At 45.8% G+C, this 27,194-nt stretch overlaps 1 protein-coding gene across 1 annotated transcript in view; it reads right to left on the bottom strand.

The window, feature by feature from the left end:
- EXT2 (exostosin glycosyltransferase 2) overlaps positions 1–27,194 on the bottom strand; it is a gene marked incomplete at its 5' end in the record, with an annotated part of 122,687 nt that overhangs the window by 60,738 nt on the left and 34,755 nt on the right. The window contains one exon of the mRNA XM_084776405.1: positions 11,336–11,467. Coding sequence (XP_084632531.1) covers positions 11,336–11,467 — 132 coding nt within the window. The remainder of the gene's footprint in view (positions 1–11,335; positions 11,468–27,194) is intronic.

Genomic DNA, 27,194 nt, shown 5'->3' with positions numbered 1-27,194 from the left:
GTGGGAGGAGTTTAAGGCAGCTGCTACCGGAACAGGCTCCAGCTTTTACGTGACTATTTAAATGCACGTGTGAAACAATACTATTTTTTTAAGGATAAAATGAATAAATATTGCAGAGAGAGAAAGGAGGGGCTGGGATAAAACTCAAGTGTCAAACTCTAGCCAGAGCAATGTGGCCATTTTTTTCTAATCTGCAACTATAATGACCTGGCAATGAGAAAAATCTCATTCGAATTTGACTTTGGAGACTCTTTAAAACTGTCCTGGGATTGCAGCGGCTGAGCTGGAGGAAGCCTGGCCGTGGCCCCTGAAGGTCAGGGGATCTGCCGTGCTAACACACGACAACTGGCCCAGAGCAGCATTGCCAGGACAGCCAGCGTGTTCTCAGTCCATCTGCCGCCAAAACATTACTCTACTTACTGCTGCATTCTCACATGCTGTGTGGTGTCAAGAGGCAGCAGGTTTGATTCAAGAATGCTAGGGCCCTCAGAGCAGAGCACAAGTTAAGGATAGAGGCAGTGCCACATCCACAGTAGCAGGGAGGGGGGAATTCACCCTGTGTCCCCCTTGGGAGTGCCATGCAGATGTCTGCTGCACAGCCAAAGAGCCTGTCTACTCTAATAAATTTGATTGACAGGTTATGATCTCAGCCACACACCCCCAAGCTTGCCCCTTTGTATTCCTTTTGTATTCTCAGGATTCAAATCTGGCCTGGGGCCTAGGCCTTCGTATCTTGTGTCTGACCGGAACTGGCCAAGCTCCTTAGTTCTTGCATATTTCCATCTGTAGACCGAAGTCCGCCTTTCTAGTCCCTGACTGCTGATAGCCTGAGACTTTTGGCTTTTGCCTGCAGCTCTTCACAGAGAAGTCTAGAATTTAAGGTAGTTACTAGATGACTTGTGCAAATGTTGCCCAATTCACAATAAGTTTCTAAAAACAATACAACTAAAAACTTATTTAAAATGCAAACTAAATCTCTGAATTCTATAATATTTTTATCTTATCTAGGCAGTAGGAAGAAAAGGGTCCTAAAATCAGCTAAGAAGTCCCCTTGGGTGAAAGCAGCCGCCCTCAAATTTCAGAGGAACATTCCACAATGCGGACACTGAAGGACGGGTGCTGAACTGAACAGGACAATTTGTTAAATGGGTGTCTTTCCCACTTGAGAGTTCTGTTCACGATTCTAGCCAGTGTTCCTAGGCTTCAGAGTGATTTCTGCTTGTTCATATTGACAACTGAGTGATCTTTCCAGAACCAGAGCCATATGGACTGCTGAGTGTAAGCAGCCTTCAGCTATACACAGAGATGACACAGCCTGAGGAGCCTCTGGGTATGTCTAATCCAAACCCTGCAGGTCAGTGAAGGGACGAGGTGAAGAGAGAAGAGCCTTCTCTAGTCAGTGAGGTAGGATGTGGAGAGTAAGTCAAACTCCACACCAAACCATGGTCCTTAGGTCAGCAGCATCATACATTAGAGCTAAGGCCTGGGAACCTGCTAGAAACGTGAGTTCTATGCACCCACCCTAACCAAGCTGGATCCTGGGGTGGATGGGCAGGGCTCCGTAATCAAGTACCCAACATTTGTCCAACTGAGCCCATGGTTGGCACCTACCAACCAGGAGCTCTCATGTCATATCTCAGAGTGTAGACAGTCCCTTGCTCTTTCCATTTCCAAAACCTGGATTTTGTCACAGCCTTTTGGGAGTTCTCCATAAAATACACAATCTTTATGTGACCAGTTGACTGCAGGTAAGTCATCCCCTTAGCTGGCTTCCACTGGAACAAGCTTTTATTTTTCTATCTTATTCTTATACAATTATACACTTTAAGCAACCTCCCCAAAGTCCTCACTAATTTTTATCAATAGCTGTGATGAGAAGGCCTATCTTTCTTCTGTGCTCCAGGTCTGATGTCTTAGTTAGGGTTTTTATTGCTGTGATAAAACATCATGACCAAACACAACACGGGGAAGAAAGGTTTTATTTCAGCTTACAGTTGTAGTCCATCCTGAAGGAGAGTCAGGAAAAACTCAAGGCAGGAACTAATGCAGAGGCCACAGGGAAGTGCTGCTTACTAGCTTGCTCCTCACGGCTTGCTCAGCCTGCACCAGCCTAAGGTGACATCACCTACAGTGAGCTGGACCTTATAGGAATCATAAATCAAGAAATATACCTCAGGCTTGCCTACAGGCCAAGGTATGGCATTTCTTTTCTAAAATAATTCTAGCTTATGTCAAGTTGGCATAAAACTAGCCAGCATATCTGGTATAGCAAATGCAGAAAGGAAAAAAGAGAAAAGGTGATCTTTCCTAGTGTTGTTACTGATAAAAACTTGAAAAAATATCTTTTCAATGAGTGAATAAAATCAGAACATTGGTAGGATGAAATAAAAATCATTATAGACAAATAATAAGGAAATACACAATTTTAAGAGGCTATTAGTTTTGGTGTTTTAAGAGAATGTCATTGAAACCTCGATTCAGCTTTGGTAGCACGTGCTAGGAATCCAAATACAGCATAACACTCCGTCGCTATGTGTTTCCATATGTTCTTCTGCATCTCACATATCTGAGAGCAGAGGTCCAGGATGGTGCCTGGGGAAAGCCTGGCTGCCTTGGCCAGCCCAGAAATGGTAGCCAGGATAGTGGGGCAAGAGGCAGGGATCTAGGGAGATGACAACGTTTGACTAGAAGATGCAAAGAGAGAAAGATGCCTTTCTTTGCTATCAGTTCCTCTTCCCGGCTACCTGCGCATCCATCCTTCCTCCACAAGGCCTTACAAACCCCCACATGGAAAGCATTTTTTTCCTCTTCATGAACTCTGAAAGTGTAGAACCTGTTTCTACAGGCAGTAGGCAGACAAACAGAAGAGGTAAAAGATACAGAAAGCCCTGGGATGTGCTAAGAAAATTCAAGATAAATATATATTTTTCTTCCATTTGTTTACTAACTTATGTATGTATGAATGAATGTTTATATGTATGTATGTACGTATGTACATATATGTGTGTTTTATGTATATGAATGTTCTGTCTGCATGTGTATCTGCACATTAGAGGCATCAGATCCCATGGGACTACAGTTATAGATGGTTGTGAGCCACATGTGGGTGCTGAGGACCTCTAGAAGAACAACTAATGTTCTTAACCACTGAGCCATCTCTCTAGCCTGACTCCCATGCCGTATTCTTTTTAAAAACAGCTTTTTGACACTCTCCTCCTTCTCTTGTGTGTGCATGTTATATATATATGCATATATAATATGTCAGACATATTGTTCTTTAAGTTTTAACCAGCAACAACACTAGGAAACATTTCTGTGTGCTGGGGTATACATGTACGCACATTTGTGTAGATACCAGCGGTCCAGCCCCAGCTCTGGGATTGCACAGGCACATTGTACCACCACTCCTGGCTTTTTCACATAGGTTTTAAGGGTTGTACCCAGGTCCTCACTTTACTGTCTGAACTCTCTCTCTCCATCCCTATTTGCCTCTTAACCAGCGTGAGCTCAGTGAGAAGTCCTTCCCACAAGTACAGTTTCTAATCTAGGCAGACATGCTACTTCCAAGTAGTACTCAGGGCTCACTGTGGCAAACTCTCCCAGGCCCTGAGAGTGGAACAGTAGGGTATCTGGTGACAGATGCTCTAGGAGGCCAACCCTCATTGTCACCCACAAGTCATAGCCATTTTCATATTAAATGAAGACAGCTGTAGCTATCCAAAATATGGCTTTCACCTCTCAATCCCCTGTCTGAGCATGTACAGAGCAGGCGGGAGGCCAGCAGCACACCTTTGAGCAGCCCAGAGCATCCTTGATTTACTGACCACCATCCACACCTACTCCCACCTCGGGTGTCTGACATTGTAAATTTGCTGGAATCTGGAGGACAGACTCCCCTGCAGGCCCGGCTCAGAGGAATCTCATCTAGAGTCAGTTAAATATTCCTGAGGGGAGGGAGAAGTCAACACACATGAATCACTGCTACCCAGCCTCCCGCCCGCTGCTTCCACTGAAGACACAGAAGTGAGCAGCCCTGGGCTGTAAATCACAGCTCTCTTCACCTGACTGACTAGAGAAGTGATAAACACCAAAGTGCTCTGAACAGGTATTTAAGAAAGAGCCAAATGAAAAATATCAACTGCATTTCTGGATGTACACCGAGATTTATGGCTTTGACACTCATGTTCTGTATCAAGCTATGAGTTCCTTACTTTGAACGTTTTAGCAGATCCGTTCTATAACTACATTTTCACATTTTCCCTTACTCTACCTGCAAAAGAGAATTGAAACTCCAATTATATATTCTTAGAGCGCTAGATAGGCAGACAGTGAAGTCCCTTTATTCCCAGCCAGTCTGCCTGAGCACACTGGAAGCGCTTGCCTGTCTTCTGCAGAGGAACTCATGAGAGAATTTTCACTTCAAACCTGCACCATATGCTAGGGTAGCAGTTAACGTTTCCACCCAGCAAGGGTTAGTGGCTCCCATAGGACTTTCCCCGGCAGTGTGAAGCCGGGGTCCTCACTTGTTTACACAACTTGCCAATTATTTGACTAGCACAGGCTGCAGGCATTGTGCACTGTGAGACTTTACAGAGGGCATCAATCACTTCCCCAGCCTTCTAAGCAGGTGGCATGTGGGGATGGCTAAAATAATGGCTATCCCCGTAGCATGTGAGTCCTGCAGCTGCTTAAAACCTCATAGGAAATTATACTTCCATGTGTGCTAAGCAATGGGAAGAAATGGGTTCTACACTTTCAGAATTCATGAAGAGGAAAAAACGCTTCCCAAGTGGGGGGTTTATAAGGCCTTGTGGAGGAAGGACGGGTGTGCAGGTAGCTGGGAAGAGGAGCTGATGGCAAAGAAAGGAATAGTGGGCTAGGGAGGACCAATAGATGGGCTCGCTGGAAGAAAGCAACAGTGGGCCACCGTCTAGAACTCCTAAAAGCAAGCAGCAGAGAGCCAGACTGAGAAAGCCCCTCAGAGTAAAGGACATACTACATCTCCCGTTCACCAGGAGAACAAGCAGTCTCCCCAGACATGGCTCCAATCTGTCCTCTACCAATCTCTCCCTTGTCCCTCAAGTTGTCTCCAATGCTGTCCCATTGCCTTGTGTATCAATCCTTCAACTGGTGTCATACACAGGTTTGACCCCAAGTGGATTCTTAGTCCATTAATGATGCTGATTTCTTATCCTCTACAGAGAACAGTGACACCTCGTTTAAATTACGGATATTCTGTGACCCAGCCCTCCTCAGGCTTGTCTCTTCCCTCTCACAAGCTTCCTCCTCCTGCTACAGTGTCCTTGAGGTCCCTAAAACACCTGTTCCCATGTCCCTCTGTATCTCCGGCACCATTTGCTGAACAGGCTGCCTTGTATGCAATGCATGTTTTTGACACCTCTGTCACAAAATAAGTGACTATGGATTTATTTTTGGTCATTTATTCTATTCCATTAGAATATGTGTCTGCTTTTGTGCCGGACCACACTGTCTTTTTTCACTGTGACTCAATTGTGTAATTTGAAATTAAATATTATATATGATAGGTCTGGCACTGGTCTTTGTGTTCAAGAGTCCTTTGGCTATCTGTGGTCTTTGTGCTTCCATGTGAATTTTAGGAGGGTCCCCTCCCCAGTTGTGTGGAGACTTTATGGGGATTATATAGTCTATAGATTACTTTAGATAATGTTAATAATCTAAATGTTATTTCAATCCATGAACGCTGAAGAGGCCGCTAACCCCCCTTGGTTACTTCCCCAGGTTCATTTGCTCACTTACTTATTGGCCGGCACAGGAATGTTTTCCTGATTTCTTCCCTGGTAAGTAAGTTATTGAAACATAGAAAAGCTTTTCATTTTCTATGGTGATTTTGAGCCCTGTCACTTGGCTGAAAATATTTATCTGGCCTAAGAATTTCCTGATGGATCCATGGAGTCTTTTAAGTGGGACCACAGCACCTGCAAATGGGACCCGTTTGGCGTCTTTGCTTCCTACTTGTGTCCCTTTCACTTGGTTTTCTTGTTTTATTGCGTTAGCTATATTGAACATGAGTGAAGCGTGAGCACCTCATCTCATTCCAGGGTTTCAGGAAACACTTCCAGTGTTGCCCCATTTAGCATAATGCTGGCTCTAGGTTTGCCTTAAAAAGCTTTTACTCTACTGAGAAGAGTCCTTCCTAGCCCTAGTTCCTTCAGAACTTTTATCATGAAGCCATTCTGGACTTTGTCAAAAGCCTTTCCCATATTCATTGAAAAGATCACGCGATTTCTGTCCTGACGTCTATTTATCTGCTGTGTTACACCGATTTGCTTGTCAATGTTAAACTAACTTTGCGTGCTGTGATACGATCTTAATGATCTCTTGAGTGTGGTTTGTAAGCATTTGGTTGAGAATTTTTGTATCCTTGCTCATCATGGAAGTTGGTCTACAGTTTTGTTGTGTTCTTGCCTGGTTTGGTATGAGGATAACACTGGCTTCACAGAATGTTTGGCAGTGCTTCTTCCCTGTTGATTTGGTGGCACGGCTTGAGGACTGGGTGAGGTCTTCCTTAAGGTCTGGTAGAACTCAGTAGTGAACCCGCCCCATCCTGCCCTTTCCTTTGTAGGAAGACTCTTCATTGCTGCTTCAGTTGTGTTGCTTCTTACGGGTCTGTTTAAGTTGTCTTTATATTCTTATGATATTTAACTTTGGTAGATGATATATATTTAGGGATCTATCCACTATTTCAAGATTTTTCAGCTTTTTGAAGAGTAAGTTTCCAGAATATTCCTCAGTGATTCTCCAGGTTTCATGGGATTCTGTTGTACCATCTCCCCCTTTCTCTCTAACGCGGTTTTCCTCTTCCTTCTGGTCACTTGTCAGGGAGTTGTCAAGCTTGTTCATCTGTTCAGAGAACCAGCTCTTTAATTCTATGAGCTGTTCCTTTAGTTCTATTTCATTAACTTCTGCCTCACCTGGCCAAAGTGCACTCAGGTTTGGCTTTGTATGTTTCTAGAATATTCAGACATATCATTAAGCAACTTATTTGAGATTGCGTTGATGTTTTTAAAATTGTATTTTACTTTATGTGTATGAGTGTTTTACCTGTGCTCATGCCTGTGTATTAGGTGTGTGCCTGGTGCCTGTGGAGGGCAGAAGAGTGTGTCAGATTCCCTGAGACTAGGGTTGTAGAAGATTGTGAGCTACCATGGTGATGCTGGGAACTGAACTGGCTCCTCTGGAAGTGCTCTTAACTGCTGAGGCATCATACGGGATCATTATTTCTTTTTAAAATCTCAACACTAATGGCTCCCTTTCTATCCCACAAGTTTGATAGACTGTGATGCCTCTTTCATCAGAGGGTAGGAATGTTAAATTCCCTCCTGACCTCTGCAACGACTTCACTAAAGAGTATATGTTCAGTCTGCAAGTATCTGTGTATTCTCTGTGGTTTCTCGTGTTGATTTCTAATTTTATTCTGTGGTCTAAGGGGACAGAAGGAATTGTTTTCGCTTTCTGCATCTGTTAAGGCTTGCTCAGGGACACCTAATGTGACCAATTGTAGAGAAGGATCTACGGGCTACTGAGGAAGAATATTCTGTTATCTATTGGACAGAATGGCTGGTACCTATTTGTTACAACATCCAATTGGTCATTGTATGGGTTAGCTCTGCTGTCCTCTACTTTCAGTTTGAAAGGCCTAACTAAAGATAAGAACGGAGTTCTGAAGTCTCCCAGCATTACCACATTAGGACTTCAGCGGCCTTTCATGTCTTTTAGTGTTTATGAAATTAGGAGTTCCCAATGCTCGAACTACAAATATTAACAATTGCTAGGTAACCTTTATGAACTGTTCCCTTTTAAATATATAATGGATTTGTCTCTCCTGAAAACTTCTGGAGTCTATTTTATCTGATACGCAGCTGCTTCATGGTTTCCATTTGCTTGGCAGATGGATTCTCTCCTCTAATTTTCAAATTTCTAATGTCTGTGCCAGTGGACTATGTCTTGGAGACAATACAGTTGGCTGTTAGGTTTTGACCCAGTCACCTAGCTTGCACCTTTATATGCGTGAGTAGGGCCAATTGCAAATAAGGTTATCGGGAGGGGCCTGTTAGTTGGTTGTTTTTCTGGCTCTTTTCCTCCTCCTCTCTTGGTATTAGGGTTTACAGGTCCACTGTGTTGGACACATGGAGTCCTCCTTGGCTTTCCTTCACTCATCTGTTCCTCTCATGAAATGTATTCCTTCCGTGCTCTCTTGAAGGCTGCCTTCTTCCTCTGTATAGTCCTCCTTCCAGTATCTGCAGCAGTGCAGGCTGGTTCATCATGAAATGTCCCAGTCTGTGTGCATCTAAAAAGCATCCTTAAATCACATCAGTCCTAAGCGATAGTTTTGAGGGGTATTGTCCATTGACAGATTTTTCTTTCAGGGACTGAAATATATTGTTTCACGCGCTTCATTAGCTTTTAGGGTTGCTGATAAGAGATCGGATACTATTCTTTAAAATTAAAATAACCTTTTCATTTGTGTATTTGTTATCTGGGATGGGCAGGTGGGTGTGTATGTGCACATGTCACATGTGTGGGACAAACTGTGGGAACTGGTCCTCTCCTTCCATCATGTGGGCTCTGGGCATTGAACTTAGGTTATCAGGCTTGGCCCTCTGAGCTGAGCCATCTTGGCAGCCCAAGAGCAGATGTCTCTGTGCCTTTGTTTCTGTATATGTGCCGGCATTTTCCCTGACCAGTTTCTAAAGCTGTTCCTTTGCTTTGCCTGTTTGAGACGTGACTGTACCACATCATGCAGAGGTTCCTCTCTGACCACATCTACTGGACGTTTCAAATGCCTCCATGTTTGGATGTCCACTCCTTCTCCTAGGTTTCAGGAACTGCCTGCTTTGATTCCATTGAATAAACTGTGTATGTTTTAGACTTTATCTCAATTCTGTCTATGCCATAGATGCTTAGGTTTGGTCTCTTAAAAATACTGATTATTACTGATGCTTTCCACTATCCTTTTCTTCTTCTTCTTCTTCTTCTTCTTCTTCTTCTTCTTCTTCTTCTTCTTCTTCTTCTTCTCCTCCTTCTTCTTCTTCCTCTTCTTCTTCTCCTCCTCCTCCTCTTCCTCCTCCTCCTCCTTCTTCCTCATATTTCTGCTTGTCTTCTTTTCCTGTGGTTCTTTTTCCATGTTTTTAAATATCTTCTTCAAATGACTAATCCATCCACTTTGCTAACTTCCTGTCTAGAGCCTGAAATGATTCATTACTCTATTCATCCATTTATTTCAGTCTTAAATATGTCACATTTCTTTTTTAGAGGTAGGGCTCAAAATATGTTTCTGGACTTTGAGCTCTCTGGTTACTTTTGGTTTCTAGTATGAGGAGTGGTGAGTACATGTGGGTGCCATAGTGACACATAGTATGTATCATGTGATCTTGTGTTTTTCTGTGCTGTATTCTGTGCACCTGTGTTTCTACTTTTGTTCCTCCCTGCCCCCGACCCTGACCCTTTCATTGGTTTTTATTTCACATGAGTCATCCTGGTAAGTTGTCTTAGATTTATAGTCCCTGCTGCCATTTAAAGTGACAAGCCAACTTTAGTAACCGGTAATGCGAACTGTGGAATACTTCACAAATTTGCATGTCATCCCTGCCCAGGACCACACTAACCTTCTCTGTATTATCCCAGTTTTAATTCATGTGTCACCAAAGCTAGCATGGAAACTGTAGTTTCTGAAAGAACAATCTGCCACTATCAACCAACACTTATTGTGCTTGCCTAGCTTGTTCAAAGCTCAGGGTTTGGTCTCCAGCACACCAGGCATGGTAACACATACTTGTAATCCCAGAACCTAGGAGGTAGAGGCAAGATCAGAAGTTGTAGACTAGCTTGGGTTACATGAGTCCTTGTCTCAAAAAGGGAAGGAAAAGATTAAGCAATTTCTAATCCTGTACATTATTCATACATTTATTAAGAAATTTATTTAAATATGTACTTATTCTTGTTAGAAAATAGAAAGAGAAGAAACTAGCTTTCATTCCATTGGTTGGAATATAATTACTAGGCCTATGACATAAATTGTATGCAAACAATAAGACAGTAAGTACACAGTCATCCTACAAAACTCCAGACCTATTTCTGGAGAAATAGAATTTTACTAAAATGGAAAGGGCATAGCACAGAAGCACACTTAGTATGGTCTTATTTGTGCTGCTAATTTTTATAATTATTCTACAAGGTCACCTTTGGCAACTGGTTCAAAGAGGAAATAGGCAGAAGCTGTCACCTCAAAAAGCATGGGCTTGCTCTATGTGTGTCTGCACTCTTCTTTGGGAACGTTGCAGGGAGTAAAGATCACTGTAGCTAAGGACCTCGTGCTCTTCAGCACTGTACTGGTGCAGGGCTTACACATCACTGTTCACCTGCTGGCCAGCTTCTTAGAGGCTAGCGGCTATCTTCTTTCCCTGATGGAGTGCCAGCTACCCAGTACCTTATGATCATGGATGAAAGAGGGAGTAAAGGGAGGGATGGGCTCAGGCAAGGAAAAAGAAACGAGGATCTGATGTGATCAACTGTGTGGCAGCACACAGCTCTAGCTGGAGAAGGCCAGCTTGGGTGACAGGGGAGATCAATGGGACAGAGTGTGGAGAAGCATCTGCTCCCACGTGAAAGCTTCGAGACTGTAAGCCACATAACCAGGTGTGTCTGAGAGCACTTAGGAAGTCATAACTGCCACTCCAGAGCACTGGGCATTTTCACTGAGAAAGAAGGTGTACCTATAAGTCACTGTCACGGTCCCTACAATGACACAGGTGCCCATGCCTCCTTCAGGCTTCTGAACACACCCCCTCTTTTCTGGAAACATTGAGCCCTCAGCTGCTCTTGAGCAAGGGACTAGTAATCCCGAAGAGCGCTCCGATGCTTTCCCTTACAACTGCTTTGCTCATAGGGCCTTGGGATTGTCAACTTAAATAACACGGGTCAAGCACTCAATGCCATCTCCTGAATAGGAAGCGGTCCAAACAAGCCCACCGCTAAGCTGTGGATGGAACCTGTTCAAGAGTTCCAGGTGCTCAGTGCCAAAGCCATCAGGAAGTCTTTAGTTTACAGTAAGACCCATGTGCCCCTCACCTTGACCATCAGAAATCGGACTCTCCCAAAGCACATGGAGAATGAGCTGGGAGCTGCTGCTCCTCACTCCTACTTCAGTCATGCTGCCCTAACCAAGTTGCCCTTATCAGGCTGCCTGTTCAAAATGCCCGCCCACCTGACATAGCTGGCATTTAAATCGCTGCTTCCTCGTCTGTGTATGTTCCCATCCGGATGGCTCCCGTGGCTAGCACAGGAGCCCACTTACCACAGTGGGAGGGTCATTCCATTCTTCATAGGAGATGGCTGCGTATGGATAGATCCTGTCGTTGATGATCTGCAGCGTGGCCAGGGCAATGGCTTTAATGGACTGGAAGTACGCTTCCCAGAACCATCGTGCCTATAAGGAAAGCAACACGCTGGAGGTGAGCAGGTGAGATGTGGAGGAACGAGATGCTCTGTCACAGCCAACTCTGGGGCTGGGTGATCCCTTTATTCCCAGGGTGGAGGGTACTCCCTGCTGTCACACCAGCTGTCTGAGCTATGTCTTTATTGAAGGCAGTCAGGATAGAATAGTAGCCAAGGAAGTACACACAGAGCCAGGGTAATAGGAGAGGAGCCTATGATGATGAAAGTACTATGTGTTACATCAAACCAGGTTTAGAGACTTTAAAAAAAAAAAGATATAGAAAGCTAAGGAGATAGCCCGATGCTTAAAGCACTTGCCATGTAAGCATGAGGACCCAAGTTTGGATCCCAAGGATATATGTAAATGCTGGGTAGGCATGGTGACCCACACATAATCCCAGGATCAGAAACTGGAGAGAGTAGATCCCTGGAGCAAGCTGGCTAACAAGACTGGTTATATCAGTGAGCTCTGGGTTTGATTGAGAGGCCCTACCTCCAAGAATACAGTAGAAAAGCAATGAAGGATGATTTTTCATATCAACCTTGGGCCTTCATAAGTGCATATGCATGCACTCACATACAAATATACATGCACATATGCATAACATACACGAAAATGGACCAAAACATTAGATATATATATAGAACATGTTATAAGTCTTGTGTGCACAGGTAAATGAATGCTTATATCTATGTATATGCTCAAGGACAGCCCTGGGAAGGCAGGGAACATTCCAGCCTGATACCCCATGTCTGGGAATATTGGCTCAGATTGGCCTAGAACTCACAATCCTCCTGTTCTAGCCTCCCAAATGTTAGGATTATAGGCATGTGTCAACATACCTGGCATTATTTTTATTTTACAGGGGACAGCATCTCACTCTGTAGCCCAACCTTGCAATCCTCCTGTTTCAACATGCTCAGGTACCAGGCTATGAGGCTTAAAGTTACTGATTTTCTTTTACAGACATAGAATAATTTTAGTCTGGATTTGTGAGCTTGAAAAAAGTACTGTTTTTTAAAGGAAGATCTCATCCCATTTAAATTGTTGGGTTTCCTGGAATAAGACTGTAGAAATATGCCCTTTTCCTTTCTTATCCTGTCAGGTGAGTTTTCTCTTGACACTCGTCTTTCTGAAATGTGGTCAATTTGAAGATTCTATTTAGAAGGAAATTTTTCATTTTTTTCCTTTCTCTCCATCATATTTTCTATGTTTTTTTTTCATTTCTTTTAAAAAATATTTGCTTATCTATTTTGTGTGTGCAGTGTGCATATGGCGTGGGAGAGGAGGTGCATGTATGTGCCAGGCAGCACCCAGAGGAAGACATCCAGTGTATGCATCTACCACTCTCTCTATATGTGTGCATATGTGCACCTAAACTCTGGCCAAAGGCCAGCTGTGGAATGCAGCAGCTAACTCAAAATGTCTCCAATCGCTCCCCCACCCCCCACATCCACAAATTGCATTTCACTTAGAGAGGAAGCAAGCTCTGCCAATAATCACAGTTCAAGTGTCTTTGCCTGAGAGTGAGTGAGCTTCTCGGGCTTAATTGCTTCTGCAGGACCTTGGTGGTAAGAGCTCAGAAGTACGGTAAGTTACAGCCCCTCCAGGCCTCTCTGTCAGCTACCTGTCCAGAGACAGGGTTTAAGTCTTGTAGACGATGTTCTCTTCCCAACAACAAACACAAATGCTTACTATGTTACCTCGTCTCCAAGAAAATGAATGAGCCACCTTTCTATCTATCCTAGAAGTTTGAATGAGGGAGACTTTGGCAGCCATGTAGACCCTCCTGGTGTCTGAATAGGGGAAAAGTTAGTCACACAGGAACACATCAGACCAATAAGACTACAATTTGGCATTTAACCAGATACCACTGAGCTGGTAAAACACACAGACTTCATAGTATAAGAAAGGACAGCAAAATTCCCAACACTTACACACAAGAAACTTTAAAGGGGACAAGGCTGGATCAGCTTGAGACTATAAACTATCCAACCAGGGTCCTGGGGAGATGAGTCAGAGGGTAAAGCACTTGCTGTGCAATAGTAAGGACTGGATTTGGAGCCCCAGCACCCAGGTAAAAAACAGGCAGCTGTGATGGCCAGCTGTCATCCCAGCGCTCAGGAGGTGGACAGATCCCTGGGTGACCTGGCTGAACAGACTCAGTGGAATCGGGAGTTCTGGATACAGCAAGACTCTGTCTCACAAACGAAGTGTTGAATGATTGGGGAAGACCCTGGATGCCAGCTTCTATTCTCCACCCATGTGCCCATAGGGTGCATGAACACATTGGCTAACACACATGTGAACATGCACATATGTACAACATACAGACACAATCATGTAAAAATACTATCATTAGCAAACAGGAACACAATTGAACTTGTTATTTCAGTTTATATATCAATTAAATAGCATGGATGTTTTTGCTCTTCAGTAATGCATGCCAACGGGATCAGCAGTAACTAGTGTTTATGAGGGGCCAGCGCAGTGCAGGGAGGGAGGGAATGACAGTGACAAGCAGCTGGTGTGTTTTGCAGCTGTTAAACCTATCTGCTTCCCAGATCTGGAAGGCGAAGGTCACAGTGTCTATGCTGTAGAGTTGAGAAGATTCTAGGAGATAAGGTTTACAGAAACCATCCTCCAGGGCTGCTGTAAGCTGAGCGCGACTGCTTTCTCCAACACACATGCAATGGTTTGAAATGCGAAGTGCCCCCTACAAGTACACATGTCAAAGTGTTGGTTCCCAGCTGAGTGTCTATTTGGAAGGTTCTAGAAACTTAAAAGGGAGAGCCTGGTAGGAGAAGGCTATGTGTGTACTCCTGCATAGAAGGACAAAGCCCTTTATACTGCAGTCAGCTTCCATTTCCCCCTTGAGCCTCTCACTCATGCATGGCTAGAATGCAGACATGGTTGGTTGCAAGTGACACAGGTGTACTGTACCTAAATAGAAAAGGCCGACATGTTGAAAGTGACAGGGACAGAACTATCGGAAGGGAAGGTGTCTTCCCTGATGGCTTTGCTGTGAGGCAACATGAAGTAACAAGAGCCGTATTTCTTTAGCAAACTGCAGGATAGCCATTTCCCCCAAACTGGAGAAAACAAGAGGAGGAAGCAGCCCCAGCTTACTGTACAGAGGCTTCTGCAGGCCAGTGCCCAGTGGGGAAACTTGAACGGTGAGTGGCAGATCTCTGCAGGAACACAGCTACAGGGTACTGCACTAATATCTCCAGTCAGCTAGATTCTCACAGTGAACATCAGAGAAAACCCCTTGGGGTTCTGGCAAGGGGCAGAGAGGGTCTCCTAGTTTCCTTTCGGGTTGCTTTGATAAATTAACTTGACAAAAGCAACTTTGGGGAGAAAAGGTTTATTTGCATTTACATTTTGTTTTTGAGACCTGGAGCTGGCTGAGGAGGCTAGGCTGGCTACCCAATGAATTCCAGGAATGACGAGCCTTGCTGCCACGCCTGGGTTTTTATTGGCTCTGGGAATCAAGCTGAGGTCCTCAGGCTTGCACAGTGAACACTGCCCACTGTGCCACCTTCCCGGCCCTCCATTAGCTTTATATGTTGTCTACTTTTCTCATTAGAGACTTTATTGTATTGTTTAATATTGTTTTAAATTCCAGTTCTGATAATTCCATCATCCCTTCCATGTCCAATTTTGGCTTGAATATTTTCAGTCTCTTCCACTGTTTTTGTCTTTTGAAAGCCTTGCGTCCTTATTGCAGGCCAGACATGTGATCTAGAGGAAAACAATTCCAAATAGGCCTATGGTGACATGGTGGTAAGATGCGGGGCAGGGACGTCCTCTCTGAGCCTCCATCCACATCTCAGTGCTTTGTGAGCCTGTGACTCTAGTCTGCAAGCTTCCCAAATGCTTCTCATCCCCCACCTGCTTAACTGGAGCAAAACGGTTTTAAAAGAAAAGGGGTTGCGTATGTCTCTTCTTCAGCATGAAGGCTAGAACTGGCTAGAGCCCCGAGTAAGTCAGGCTGTGGTGGGTGTAGTGGAGGTGGAGGTGGTGGTGGTGGTGGTGGTGGAGGTGGTGGTGGTGGTGGAGGTGGTGGTGGTGGTGGTGGAGGAGGTGGTGGTGGTGGTGGTGGAGGAGGAGGTGGTGGTGGTGGAGGTGGTGGTGGTGGTGGTGGTGGTGGTGGTGGTGGAGGAGGAGGTGGTGGTGGTGGTGGTGGTGGTGGTGGAGGAGGAGGAGGTGGTGGTGGTGGTGGTGGTGGAGGAGGAGGAGGTGGTGGTGGTGGTGGTGGTGGTGGTGGTGGTGGTGGTGGAGGTGGTGGAGGTGGTGGTGGTGGTGGTGGTGGTGGTGGTGGTGGAGGTGGTGGTGGTGGTGGTGGTGGTGGTGGTGGTGGAGGTGGTGGAGGTGGTGGTGGTGGTGGTGGAGGAGGAGGAGGTGGTGGTGGTGGTGGTGGTGGAGGAGGAGGTGGTGGTGGTGGTGGAGGTGGTGGTGGTGGTGGAGGTGGTGGTGGTGGTGGTGGAGGAGGTGGTGGTGGTGGTGGTGGTGGTGGTGGTGGTGGAGGAGGTGGTGGTGGTGGAGGTGGTGGTGGTGGAGGAGGTGGTGGTGGTGGTGGTGGTGGTGGTGGTGGTAGTGGAGGAGGAGGTGGTGGTGAAGGTGGTGGAGGAGGTGGTGGTGGTGGAGGTGGTGGTGGTGGTGGTGGTGGTGGTGGTGGTGTGTGTGTGTGTGTGTATAGTAGTAGGAGGAGGAGGAGTTAGTAGGAGGAGGAGTTGTTGACAAGAGAAAGGCATAAGGGACTCTGAAGATAATGAAAATATTCTATTATCTTTGTTGTAATGACAAAACACTATGTACTTGTCAAACTTATGGAGATTCATATTTTAAGTTTGTGAATTTAATTTATGTAAGTTACAACTTTAATAAAACTTATGTGAGAAAAAGAAATGAAACAAAACAAGTGCAACACACTGATATGTAACAAAGTGCGCTTTGATAGCCATCACTTCCAACGTCAACGATAAAGCAGGACAAGGAAGAGACTGCTCTGCGGCTCACGAGCCCACGTGTGCTCGCCTGGGCGAGAGTGAGCCGGCCAACAGCTGAGCGTGGAGGAGGGAGGAGCGCATGAATGTGACATGCAGCTAAGGCTTTAGTGATAGTTGGTGGCTGGTACGAAGGGAAGGGTTAGTTTTCTTGGTCATTTTTCTCTGTCTTTTATTACATTTTCTAGTAGTTTCATTTATTTGAGACAGGGTCTCACTGTGTAGCCAGCCATGGCAAGCTGGAACCTGCTATGTAGAACAGGCCTGACCTAGAACTCAAAGACATCTGCCTGCCTCTGCCTCTCCAGTGCTGGGATTAAAGGTGTCCGCCACCATACCAGACTAGGACAGATGATTTTTAGCTCAGTGATTTGGTAATGGCCATTATTTGGTAATACTGGTAAAATTGTGGTAATAATTTGGTAATAATATGGAAAACCCATAAAATGGGCAGTCAAGAGTGAGCCTCGTTAAACTTCACAGACTTTGTGAGAAGGTGCTTTTCCAGAGTAGGTCATATGGATAAGGAGTGATGCTGGAATGCGGGACGCAGTAATGAAGGAGGCTGTTTCCTAGACAGATGTGCTACATGAGACTCTGTATGTTCGGCTTAACTTTGTTATGAACGTAAAACTGCCCTAAAAGAAGCATAACATTAAAAAAAAAAAACTATCCATACTTTAGTGTTCCCGTCTTCCTTGAGAGCATCCTGGGGCTCTTCTCACTAATACAACTCTTCATTCCCTCAGCAGTGAGATGGACACTGGCAGCAGGGCCCACAGTGCAAGCAAGCTTTGCCAGCCCCACCTACAGGCAAGACATTGAGAAAGGGCTCTCAAAGCTTCTGAACGCTGGAACCCCAAACTCACCCCGGAGCTAAGCCCAGAGTTCCAGAAAACTGGAGCAGACAGAGGAGACAGACTTTTCCCAGCAGCAGCAGAGGAGGGGCTGGGCCCCACAAAAGTAACTCTATTTTAAGAGACTCTGTTGTTCCAGAGAACAGCTGAGAGCTATTTTAAACACAGGCATGGCTGAGCGCAGGACCCAGGAGCCACACCTTGCTAACCAAACACTCAGATCTCCTCCTTGGAGCTGACGTGAAGCCTTGCTCTGTTGCCCAGGCTAGCCTTGGACTCGTCATACTCCTCCCCCTGCTAATCAAGTATATACCACCGCACTCAGGAATCACTGAATTCTTGCTATGAGTTGGTTTCTCCTAGGATTTAATACCACATTTCTTAACTTGCATTTCTATACTCCTGAACATATCTTAGAATTTAGAAACATTATGGGTATCCAGTGCTGCTGTTCTGCCCTTCTTCCCCTTTTTCTTTTAATTTTTTTTCTTTCTTTCTTCCTTCCTTCCTTTCTTTCTTTCTTTCTTTCTTTCTTTCTTTCTTCGTGTCTGCTCATACACACATGCATGTGAGCACTCACCCACACATGCACATTGAAGGTCATGACCTTAGCATGTCTTCCTCAATCACCTCTCTATCTGACCTTTGCAGACAGGGTCTCTTACTGAAACTACAGCTTGTCATTTTGGCTAGGCCGGCTAGCCAGTGTCTCCATACCCTTAGCCCTGGGGGCGAAGATGTATGCACGGCTTGGGTGCTGGGGATCCAAACTTGGGTCCTCATGCTCGCATTATACATGATGCAGTGAATCATCAATGCAAACCATTCTGCCTTTTAAAAATTAATAGTCTTCTAAGCTGGCACACAGGTAGTGAAAAAAACATTAACAAACACAGTTATGGATCCCACAGCCTACAAAATAATCTCTTTTTTCTTTCTCCCATCCTTCCTGGGAATTGCATTTGTCCACACCTTCCCTCAGGTGCCAGGACTTGTTCCTATAACTCTGGTCCTCCAACTCTAGACTTCTGTTTGCCATCTTTGAGCTTCTCTGCCTGAATCTATTTGCCTGGGGCCAAAAGATGTTCCATTGCTGTCAGCCATGTCTCCCTAGCCCAATTCAGAGAATTCTGACATCCTCATGTGGCATATGACACAGCTTCCCTTTGTGTCGCTGAGTTTCCTACAAGTTCTATCTTACTTTTTCACCCAAAGCTGTGGGTTATCCTGAGGTTAGAAGGCAAGGATGCACACGATTGGTGTACAGAGTCTATGTTCAAACTACTGGCTGGGAAATCCACAGAGGTCACATAGAGGTACATGTCGTCCATTCAGAAGCCAAGTGTCCCTTTCTTTTTATCTCCAGTCTCAGGATTTATATTGTTGGGGGGTGATTAAAGAATTAACATTCAGCCTACAGGGTCCAGTTAGTGTCGAGTGCATGTGTTTATGACTACCTGGGATTGTATGTGTATGTGTTGTAAAAATAATTTTAAAGAAAGCGGTCCTGAATTTGAGAGGGGGTTGGGAGGAGGGACAGAGAGGAGAGGAACTTATGTCAATACAGTACTCAGGTATGAAGGTCTAAAAAAATAAAAGTATATGCTAATAAAAATGAATTAATATACAGTAGTTCCTTCAGAGACTATGCCGTTGCACATCTTCCTGAATAACCACTAGTAAGCGTGAAAATCTGAATAGTAATGCCCACGGGGAAGGGGGGTGGGGTGGTGGTGGAGGGGGGTGATCTCTGATACCGCAAGAGTGCCCCGGGGGAGTTCACAAGAGCTCTCAATTAGGGTGTTTTCAGGGGTCAGTATATGTTTACAAGCTCTTTACACGTTCACATGGCTTTGGATGACACGGTTGATTCCCAGAAAGAGGTGGCAAACCTAGTTTTCAGAGAAAGAACTGGAACGTGGGCAAAGGGAGGCGAATGTGGGATGGAATGCCCCACACCTGTTGCAACATCGTGAAATAAAATTCAGAACAGAAGTAAATTAACGATTAGAGAGAAAACAGGAAAACCTAGCACAGGCCAGGAACCTCTGTCCTCAGCATTTGATGTCCCAGCTGAATCTGCCTGCGACGTTCTGATCTGGCTAAGGCTGGCACTACAGTCATCATCATCCTCACCCCGCCCCCCCCCCCCCCGGCCCCCGACACTGGCCCTGCTCAGGCAAGACTTCAGGAGGGTGTAGGCGGTTGCCCGGTTTACTCTTTGGCTCATGCCCAGCACTCAGCAGTGTTCCAGGACTGAGGCGAGAGGGGGTGGGAGGTGCTCAGGAAACACCTGTCGGTTAATGAGGCACTTGCTATGCAGAAGGCACTGTTTTAAGTGCTTTACCTGGATTCATTCATTTAATCCTCACAGCTCAAGGACTTACCCCGGTTTTATGATGAGAAAATTGAGGCACTGACAAGTTCATGGGGTTTACTGGTCCAGCTTTTCCCTGACTTAAGATTTAACCCGAGGAGCACTGAAGTAAGTGCTGAGCTGGGCTCCCACTGAGCTCACTAAAGGGATCAAGCAGCAGCCGAAAACTCTACAGTCTACAAAGTCCAAGTTCTTCAGAAACTTCCCTTTCCCCGATGAGGAGGGCATCTGCCATCTGGCCCAGCAGAAGGCACGGGCTGCTGTAAGCCACGATGGAAGACCCTTCCGAGAATGACCATGACCATGAGGTTTCAAGACTCAGACTAGGGGTCTAGGAAGTATAATATTTTCTTTTATTCTTGAGAAATTGTCATGGCCATTCTAACACAGTCAGGATCCAGATTTCATAGGGACTACAAAAGCAGAGGGAGACTGCAGACATCTGAAGGCTACCAACTTGTGGAAGGTTTCACAGAATCTAAAAAGGTTCAGGCTTGGTGGCCAGCTTGGGCTACACAGTGAGACACTATATTATCAAATAGAATGAGAGAGGGGGGAGGGGCGGGGAAGGGGAGGTAATACTTGTTGCCACATGCCATGGTGATACAAGCCTGGAATCCCAGCTCTCTTGGGAGGCTGTGACAGGAGGATTGCAGTAGGTTCAAGTCTTGTTTAAGGTATTTTATCTATTTATCCAGCCAGCCACCTATCTGTCATTCTGTTGTGATCAGGAACCATGATAGGAGGCTCACCCCACTGGAAAACACTGAGAACAGCTGGCCCAAGTCACCTCACATGGCCAATCCTCCATGTTTTCGCTCAGTGTGGTGAGGTGCTACTTAAGGCATTACTCTTCCCTGGTACATTTTCCCAGGCAAAGCATTACTCAGCCTGGTTCCTCTCCGTTCCTACTGCTGGTCCTTAGGAAGTAGCTGGGCTGCATTAGGAAAAACACCTTGGGGAGGACTTCACAGTGAGACTTTCTCAGCGGAGCCAATAACAACTGACAGGTACAGTTTTTGTTTGGCTCGTGTACATGATACAGCCCAAGCTGGACTGTGTCTATCCCACGGCCCTAAGGGACATGACTATGGAGAAAGAGCCGACTGGGTCAATATAAGCAGGGGACAGGGTTACAAGAGAGACAGTGGTGTGTGAATTCAGGACAGCGTGTGAAGAGGAAGCAGGAGTATAGTTACCAGTGAACAAGAAGCCTCCCAGAATGCAACGCTGCGAGTTCATCCTGAACTTGGGCCACCAGCCTGTGCTCCACTGCTGTGGCAGCCCTAGCCCACTAAGTCAGACATGAACAGATAGCACACACACTGACGGACACCCCCCACCTCTCTTTGAGACTGCTTGAGAACAAAGACCTTAGCCTGCACAACTCAGACCTTCCCATTTCAAAATGATTTCAGATGATTATCACAGGTCAAAAGGTGCTAAACAAAGAACCATAGCATTTCATAAACACAGGCTTCAGATTCTTCCAGTGACTTACTCAGCTTCTCAGGCCTGCTTGCTTCTCTGTAGGAGAGAATGACAGCTCCCTCATCCAGAAGTGGCCAGTGCAGCAGCTGACAGAAACTACAATTCTGCCAGCTTCCCTGACTGAGAAGTGTGAGCATAGAGCTACTCCCAAAACACTTCTCAGGACCACAGGAGGGCAGAGGTCAAAAGCAGACACAGTATAGCCTTTGTTCTGAGCACAGACCTGCCACACTCTCTTGTCTTGTCTGCCAAAGATGACGTAATGATCAACAGTATGCTTTTGGATTCTAGAAAAACAGAGAGCCTCTCCTGAGGTCCCTCCATCTAGAATCTCGCCTAGGCTAAAGACATCACTAGCAGAAGACAGATTTTCTAATTAATATTTATAGAATGACAACTTTGGTTCCTTGCCAAAGATGCTAAGCTGAAATCATCTAGTGCCCATGTGTCCTCAGAGCTGCCTCTAAATAGCAAAGTTTTGACTCCTGTTCCTTAGGCAGGAGTTGAGCAGAGGCGGGAGGGCAACCTCTGCTCTTTCTGTCCTCTTGCAAGATTCCTGAAGGGGGGAGGGGCACTGGGCTATCTTATGACTCAGGCTTGTTGGATATGAGGGCATCAGGACAAAGCATGTAAGCCCCATGGTCCTTGCACCATCAGTGACACTCCCAGATGCTGGGATGGTTTAGTACTTGCATGCTTCCACATTCTTCACAATGAAACTCTCTCAAAGTAAATGCCTTGGGGAAAGTTGGGAGAAAATGGGGCAAGAGAGGGCTTTGTGATCACTCTTAGGAAATACCCCAGGGTAATGACCTCCTGTCCTGTGGGAAACCAGAAGTGGTGGAGGAGGAAAGGGGGAAGCCTGAGTCATGTTTCTTGACATGTGACAGACAGGTCTTGAAATAGAAAGCCATAGGTTTCCAGTCTCAGGGGTATCACCTTCAAATATGTCAACGTTCTTAGGGTGGATCAGTTTTCCCAACTGCTGAGACCCTGCTGTGAGGCGAGGTCCTAAGCAAAACACAAGCCCTGACTGGGAGCCTTTGAGGAGGCAGGAGCCTTGAGGAGTTCAAAGGCAAGGCCGGCCAGTGGCCTGCACCTTCAAGAGCCACAGGGGTGAAAGGTTACTAAAGCAGGAGCCACTGACCAATAAAATTATGTTTGCCCAACTCTCTCAACAAAGAGACTAGAGACTGCATTCTGCCTGCTCAGTTTTCGGAGTCATGACTCCTCTGACGCCCACTGCTCTCCAGGCCAGATAGGGAGCTTCTTCAGGGCCCAGCAGCAGCTGACTGGCCTTCTCTCCTGGCTGGCTTCATAAAAGAGCTGAAAGGTGCACTGGAAACCTTTAATCAAGGTCTGTCATCAAAAATAAACAAATAAGAGTACAACTTGGGTCAACCAGCTATAAAGGAATCTGCCTGGGGTGAGATTTCCCGTGTTTGCTATGCTAAAGCCGGGAGAAAGAAAGCATGCATTTGTTTGACTAGAGAAGGTAAATATAAAACAAGCCTTATTCCAACCAGGCCCACTTGAAAGGCCTGGCCCTGTTAATTAAAACACCACACACACACACACACACACACACACACACACACACACACACACACACACACATACACACACACACACACCATGCAAACCTACTCTGAGAGCACAGCTGAAAGCTCACTCACCCCGCAAAGCTACCACACTGGCATGGGGCCCTCTCTCGGGCTTTCTGTAGGGACAGCTGCAGACAGGGGCAGGGAGCTATTACTCTTGGGCAGGTTCTTTTATTGGTATGGACGTGAACTCAGCAGTCAGGGTGCTCCTGCTGCCCTTTCCACTGTAACACACATTCCAAGAAGAAAGATGGAGTCAGCAGTCTTCCTGATAGAGCCCCAGATCCTCTCTGAACTGCTGCTGGAGGCTTGAGAGCCAGCCCTGCTCCCTTTCTGATCAAGTCTTGCCGGGCACATTCTGCTGGGGATCCAAAAGCAAAGGCCCTGCTCCTTGCCCCATAGCAGGACTCTGAGCACAGTGTTGTGTTGGTGGCTCTGTTTTTGCCCTACCCTTTGTCACTGAGTGAGCAGGGGTGATTGTGGCCCATTACATAAGGGCCTCGAGATCTGCCTATGGCACATTATAGAGAGACCTCTCAAGAGGCCCTAGTGCCCAAGCCCAGAAAGCTCTTCACAGTGGTTCTGAGCCCTCCCTCCTGCACCTTATCCTTAAAAATCCCTTTAGCAACTAAGTAGAAAACAAAGGTCTTTTTCTCTGGTGTTTCTTAAGATTCCAAAGATGACACCTGTGGCCATGCACTATGGCAGTTTGCCCAGAGCTTGCTAGAGAAGCAGATCTGGGGAAATAGTCTCAGCTGAAGAGAGCAGAGCATATGCAGTCAGGCCCGTTGTCCACACGCTGCACCACAGTCTTCTCAGATGCCACACCGCCACATTCAACCCTTATCTACAGCTCAAAGCCACAAGCAAAGCTCAAGGATATTTCTAGAATACAAGTGATAGCTGTGCAAGCACCTCAAGGCCTGATCCAATTAGGCTGAAATTCAGATTCACCTTAATATAAATGTGGACTTTAAACATGTAAAAAGAAAATACTATTCCTTCCAGTAAAAACCACTAGGACCTGAAAGGTTACCAGTAAAGCACAATGTCACTACTAATGTCCTTACAGACATGAACAGTGAGCACACAGTTAGGTTATGGGGCTGGGGAACTGAAGCCATGGCCCCGTGCATGTTAGGTAAGCACATTTCTACTAAGCAGCTTGCCACCCTGTATGTACATGTTCAAATGTAACAAATTAGCCCGTAAGTGTCCATAAGCAAGAACACTACTACATTGCCAGGAACGGTTTACAGAGAGCTACACTGTCACCACCACTGGACTTATTCAGTATTAGCAGATTTTAAGTGACAATAATAAAATAAATGCATATAATCATTGCCTTATGCTCCAAAAATCCAAACCCAGGATCATAAGATGAATCACACAATTATAAAATTATAAATTACATCATCCCCAAATAACTATATAACTTTAAGTTCTCTAAGCACTTGCAATGCTGAGAGAGACAGTTCATGTCCGTATGTAATACTTGATCTTGGCATTTGTAACTACAGAAAGGAATCCTTTACAACGGTTGTCAAAGATGGCAGCATATTAAGCATCATTATGCCATGTTGCGTAAAAAGCCAAGACAGCTTATTTTACAAATCAGTTTAACGCTTACTGAAGACTTGAAAACATACCAAACATTACATTTGACCACCGACAAAGTATCATTTTATAAGCCTAGATATTTTTGTAAGCGGTTGTATAATAACTTCACAAAACGTACAATGACATGTCCTGTAAAGGAGTTCTCAGAAATTTGATAAACAGGCTCACCCTGTGGAAACACCAGCACAAAAACTAAGACAATTCTTACTCAGGCTGCAAATTAATGTGTATACTTTTACTAGAGGGGCCAGTCCCTGGAGCCGGGCCTCATGGTGGGGACTCGTCATGCGGGATTAACTTTAGCTTAGTATGTGGTTAGCGTTAGACAGTTTCCTGCTGATGCCTAAGAAGGAAACAGTAGCTACTTGGTTCTCCCTGAACTCCTAGAAAGGAGCCCTCGAAAGGGCTCAACAACACATTTACGACTTCACACTTACATTATTCAGTGTGGTCAGAATTACAGTATAAGAAGGGGCTGCAGAGATGAAACCGGGATAAATGGCACTTAATACACTTGCAGAAGATCCAACTTTGTTCCATGCACCCACAGCGTGTAACTCTGGTTCCAGGGATCCAACGCCTTCTCTGACCTCCGAAGGCACCAGGTATTCACATGGTACACAGACACACGCAGGCAAAATTTCCATACACATAAAAGAAAATGACTCTAGAAAATGTGAAAGAATGATGTAGGGCTATTATACCCACTTCATTATCTCAGGTTACAGGACATCGGTTTGTCAACTGGAAATAGCGAAAAGGCAATTCTACCACTTGGGAGTCTGAGACGCTCTGGTTTAGTTGTCTTTTCATTTTGTCCGTCGTCATTCTCCCTTAAGGACCAGTGCTTTCGTTGTTTACTCAACCCTATGTTACAGCTGCATACGTCAGGCTGAGTACCTCACCACAAATACGCCTTGCTTTTTGTCTCAACCTCAAGCTAAATGACTCTTTTAAACTGCACAGGTTTGTAAAACTGTTCATACTCAAAACTACTAGAAAAAGGAAAATTAATGTTTCTGACAGAAAGGGGTTACAGGGCAGTTAAAAAAAATATGTCCACTGACTTTGCTGATCACCACCAACTTCCTCCTAAGGCTCTATGGGAAGAGCAGAGAGGACAGGACACCCCCACCCCCGCATGGCAAGGCTGGTTAGGAGGGGAGGAGAGGAGGGGGGAAGGATGCTAGAGCTCAGATGCCTGGAAAAGCATTCTGGGCAGGAGATGCCAAAGATTTTGAAGCTCCCATCAAGCCACTGGCCTCAATCCAGGTAATGGCTTTTCCTTCCCTTAGTTGCTGGCCGCAAGCATTTTCCAGCACAGAAAGAAAGGGAAGTGGAAAAGGTGAGGAAGGGGCAGCTTCCAATCTACTCAATCTGTGCAAGAACAGAAGGCTCAGGCATTGATGGACCAGGGGCCTCTACAAAGCATTCTGGGAGGATTGCTGAGGATGGGGACTAAAGGGCAGAGAAGCAGACTCAGCAAAGGCCCCTTTAACTGTAATAACAGCAAAGCTGCAGACACAAAGACTGCAGGCTGGAGCTGCCCTCTGGGCTTGCCTACCTCCTGCTAGGAAGGCAAGCTGCGCAGGGGAGAGCATTTGTCAGCACAGGGTTAAAGAAAGAAGCCCCTTGGAAGCCCGGGTCTATCCTAGCCTCCTCTTGGCTTCCTCCCTACCAACGGCCAACAGTGAGGTCAGACCCACAGAGGTTAATGACCCGCTAGCCTCCTTTCCCCGCCAGCTCACCACGGCACTACCCAATGTCTTCTGCCTGGCACTGTTCTTCAGTTTTAATATCAAAATTTTCACACGCCTGCTTGAGCTCCTGGACTCAGCAGAAAGGGCCATATAGCTGTCAGCAAACTGATAAGAATTTTCAAATGACTCCAGTGGGCCTCTTTATAGAGAAGAGCCAAAGCAGCCCATAAAGCGAGAGGGCAGGGGCCACGGAGGCCAGCCGCTCACACAGCTTCACCATGGCACTAAAATGAGCCTCAGATTTATGGGATGTTTCAGTCCCTGGCCCAAATCATCAGGGGCTGAGGCTCGTCTTTGCTCTCCAGTGGGACTTCAAATGTGAGATAGAACTGGCCAGGCAAGAAAGGGGTGGGGGTGGGAAAGGAGGCTGAGAGACCGGGGGTGGGGAGATGGGGAGGGGTGGGGGTGGGGAGAGGCTGGCGGGGGGGGGGGGGGGGGAGCAGAAAGTAGAGAAAAATCCCATCCTAAACCACATTCTTTCCAGTGGGATGTGAACAACTACTGTTTCTGACAGCATGTGACAGTCCCTTGCCTGTAGCTCACAGCTGTCCACTACCTAGATGTTAATTGGATTTTAATTTTCCTCTGATTGTTTATTTTGTTTTTAATTTTTTAGTCCCCTCCCCTCAAAAATGAATAAAACTCATGACTCGGCAGAGCAGAGATGAGAAGATGAAGGAAGGGGAGACTCAGTAAGAAACGGCTCCACTGAAAAGGGGGAAGTCATAAAAGTGGACACAAACAAAAAGGCCTGCTAAGGAGGCAGTGATGCTTATCTCCCTGTAGTACTGTTGATCTTGAAGAAGAACAGAGGTGAATGCCTCCACACCAAGACACGCAGGGAGTGCACCCGAGCCCACAGTTCTCCATTCTGTTTCAAGTTTCCAAGCCCAGAAGCAAATGCATAATACATCCGCACGCTAACTCACTGTGGTTCCTGAAGACCACGCTCCTTACCAGGGGCACTTGCCCAGACTCAGATGCAGACCCCAGGGAGTTC

The sequence above is a fragment of the Acomys minous genome (genome assembly GCF_964271855.1).
Source record: "Acomys minous genome assembly, chromosome: 3".
NCBI classification, from domain to species: Eukaryota; Metazoa; Chordata; class Mammalia; order Rodentia; family Muridae; genus Acomys; species Acomys minous.
This window is presented reverse-complemented; position numbering and strand designations above follow the sequence as displayed.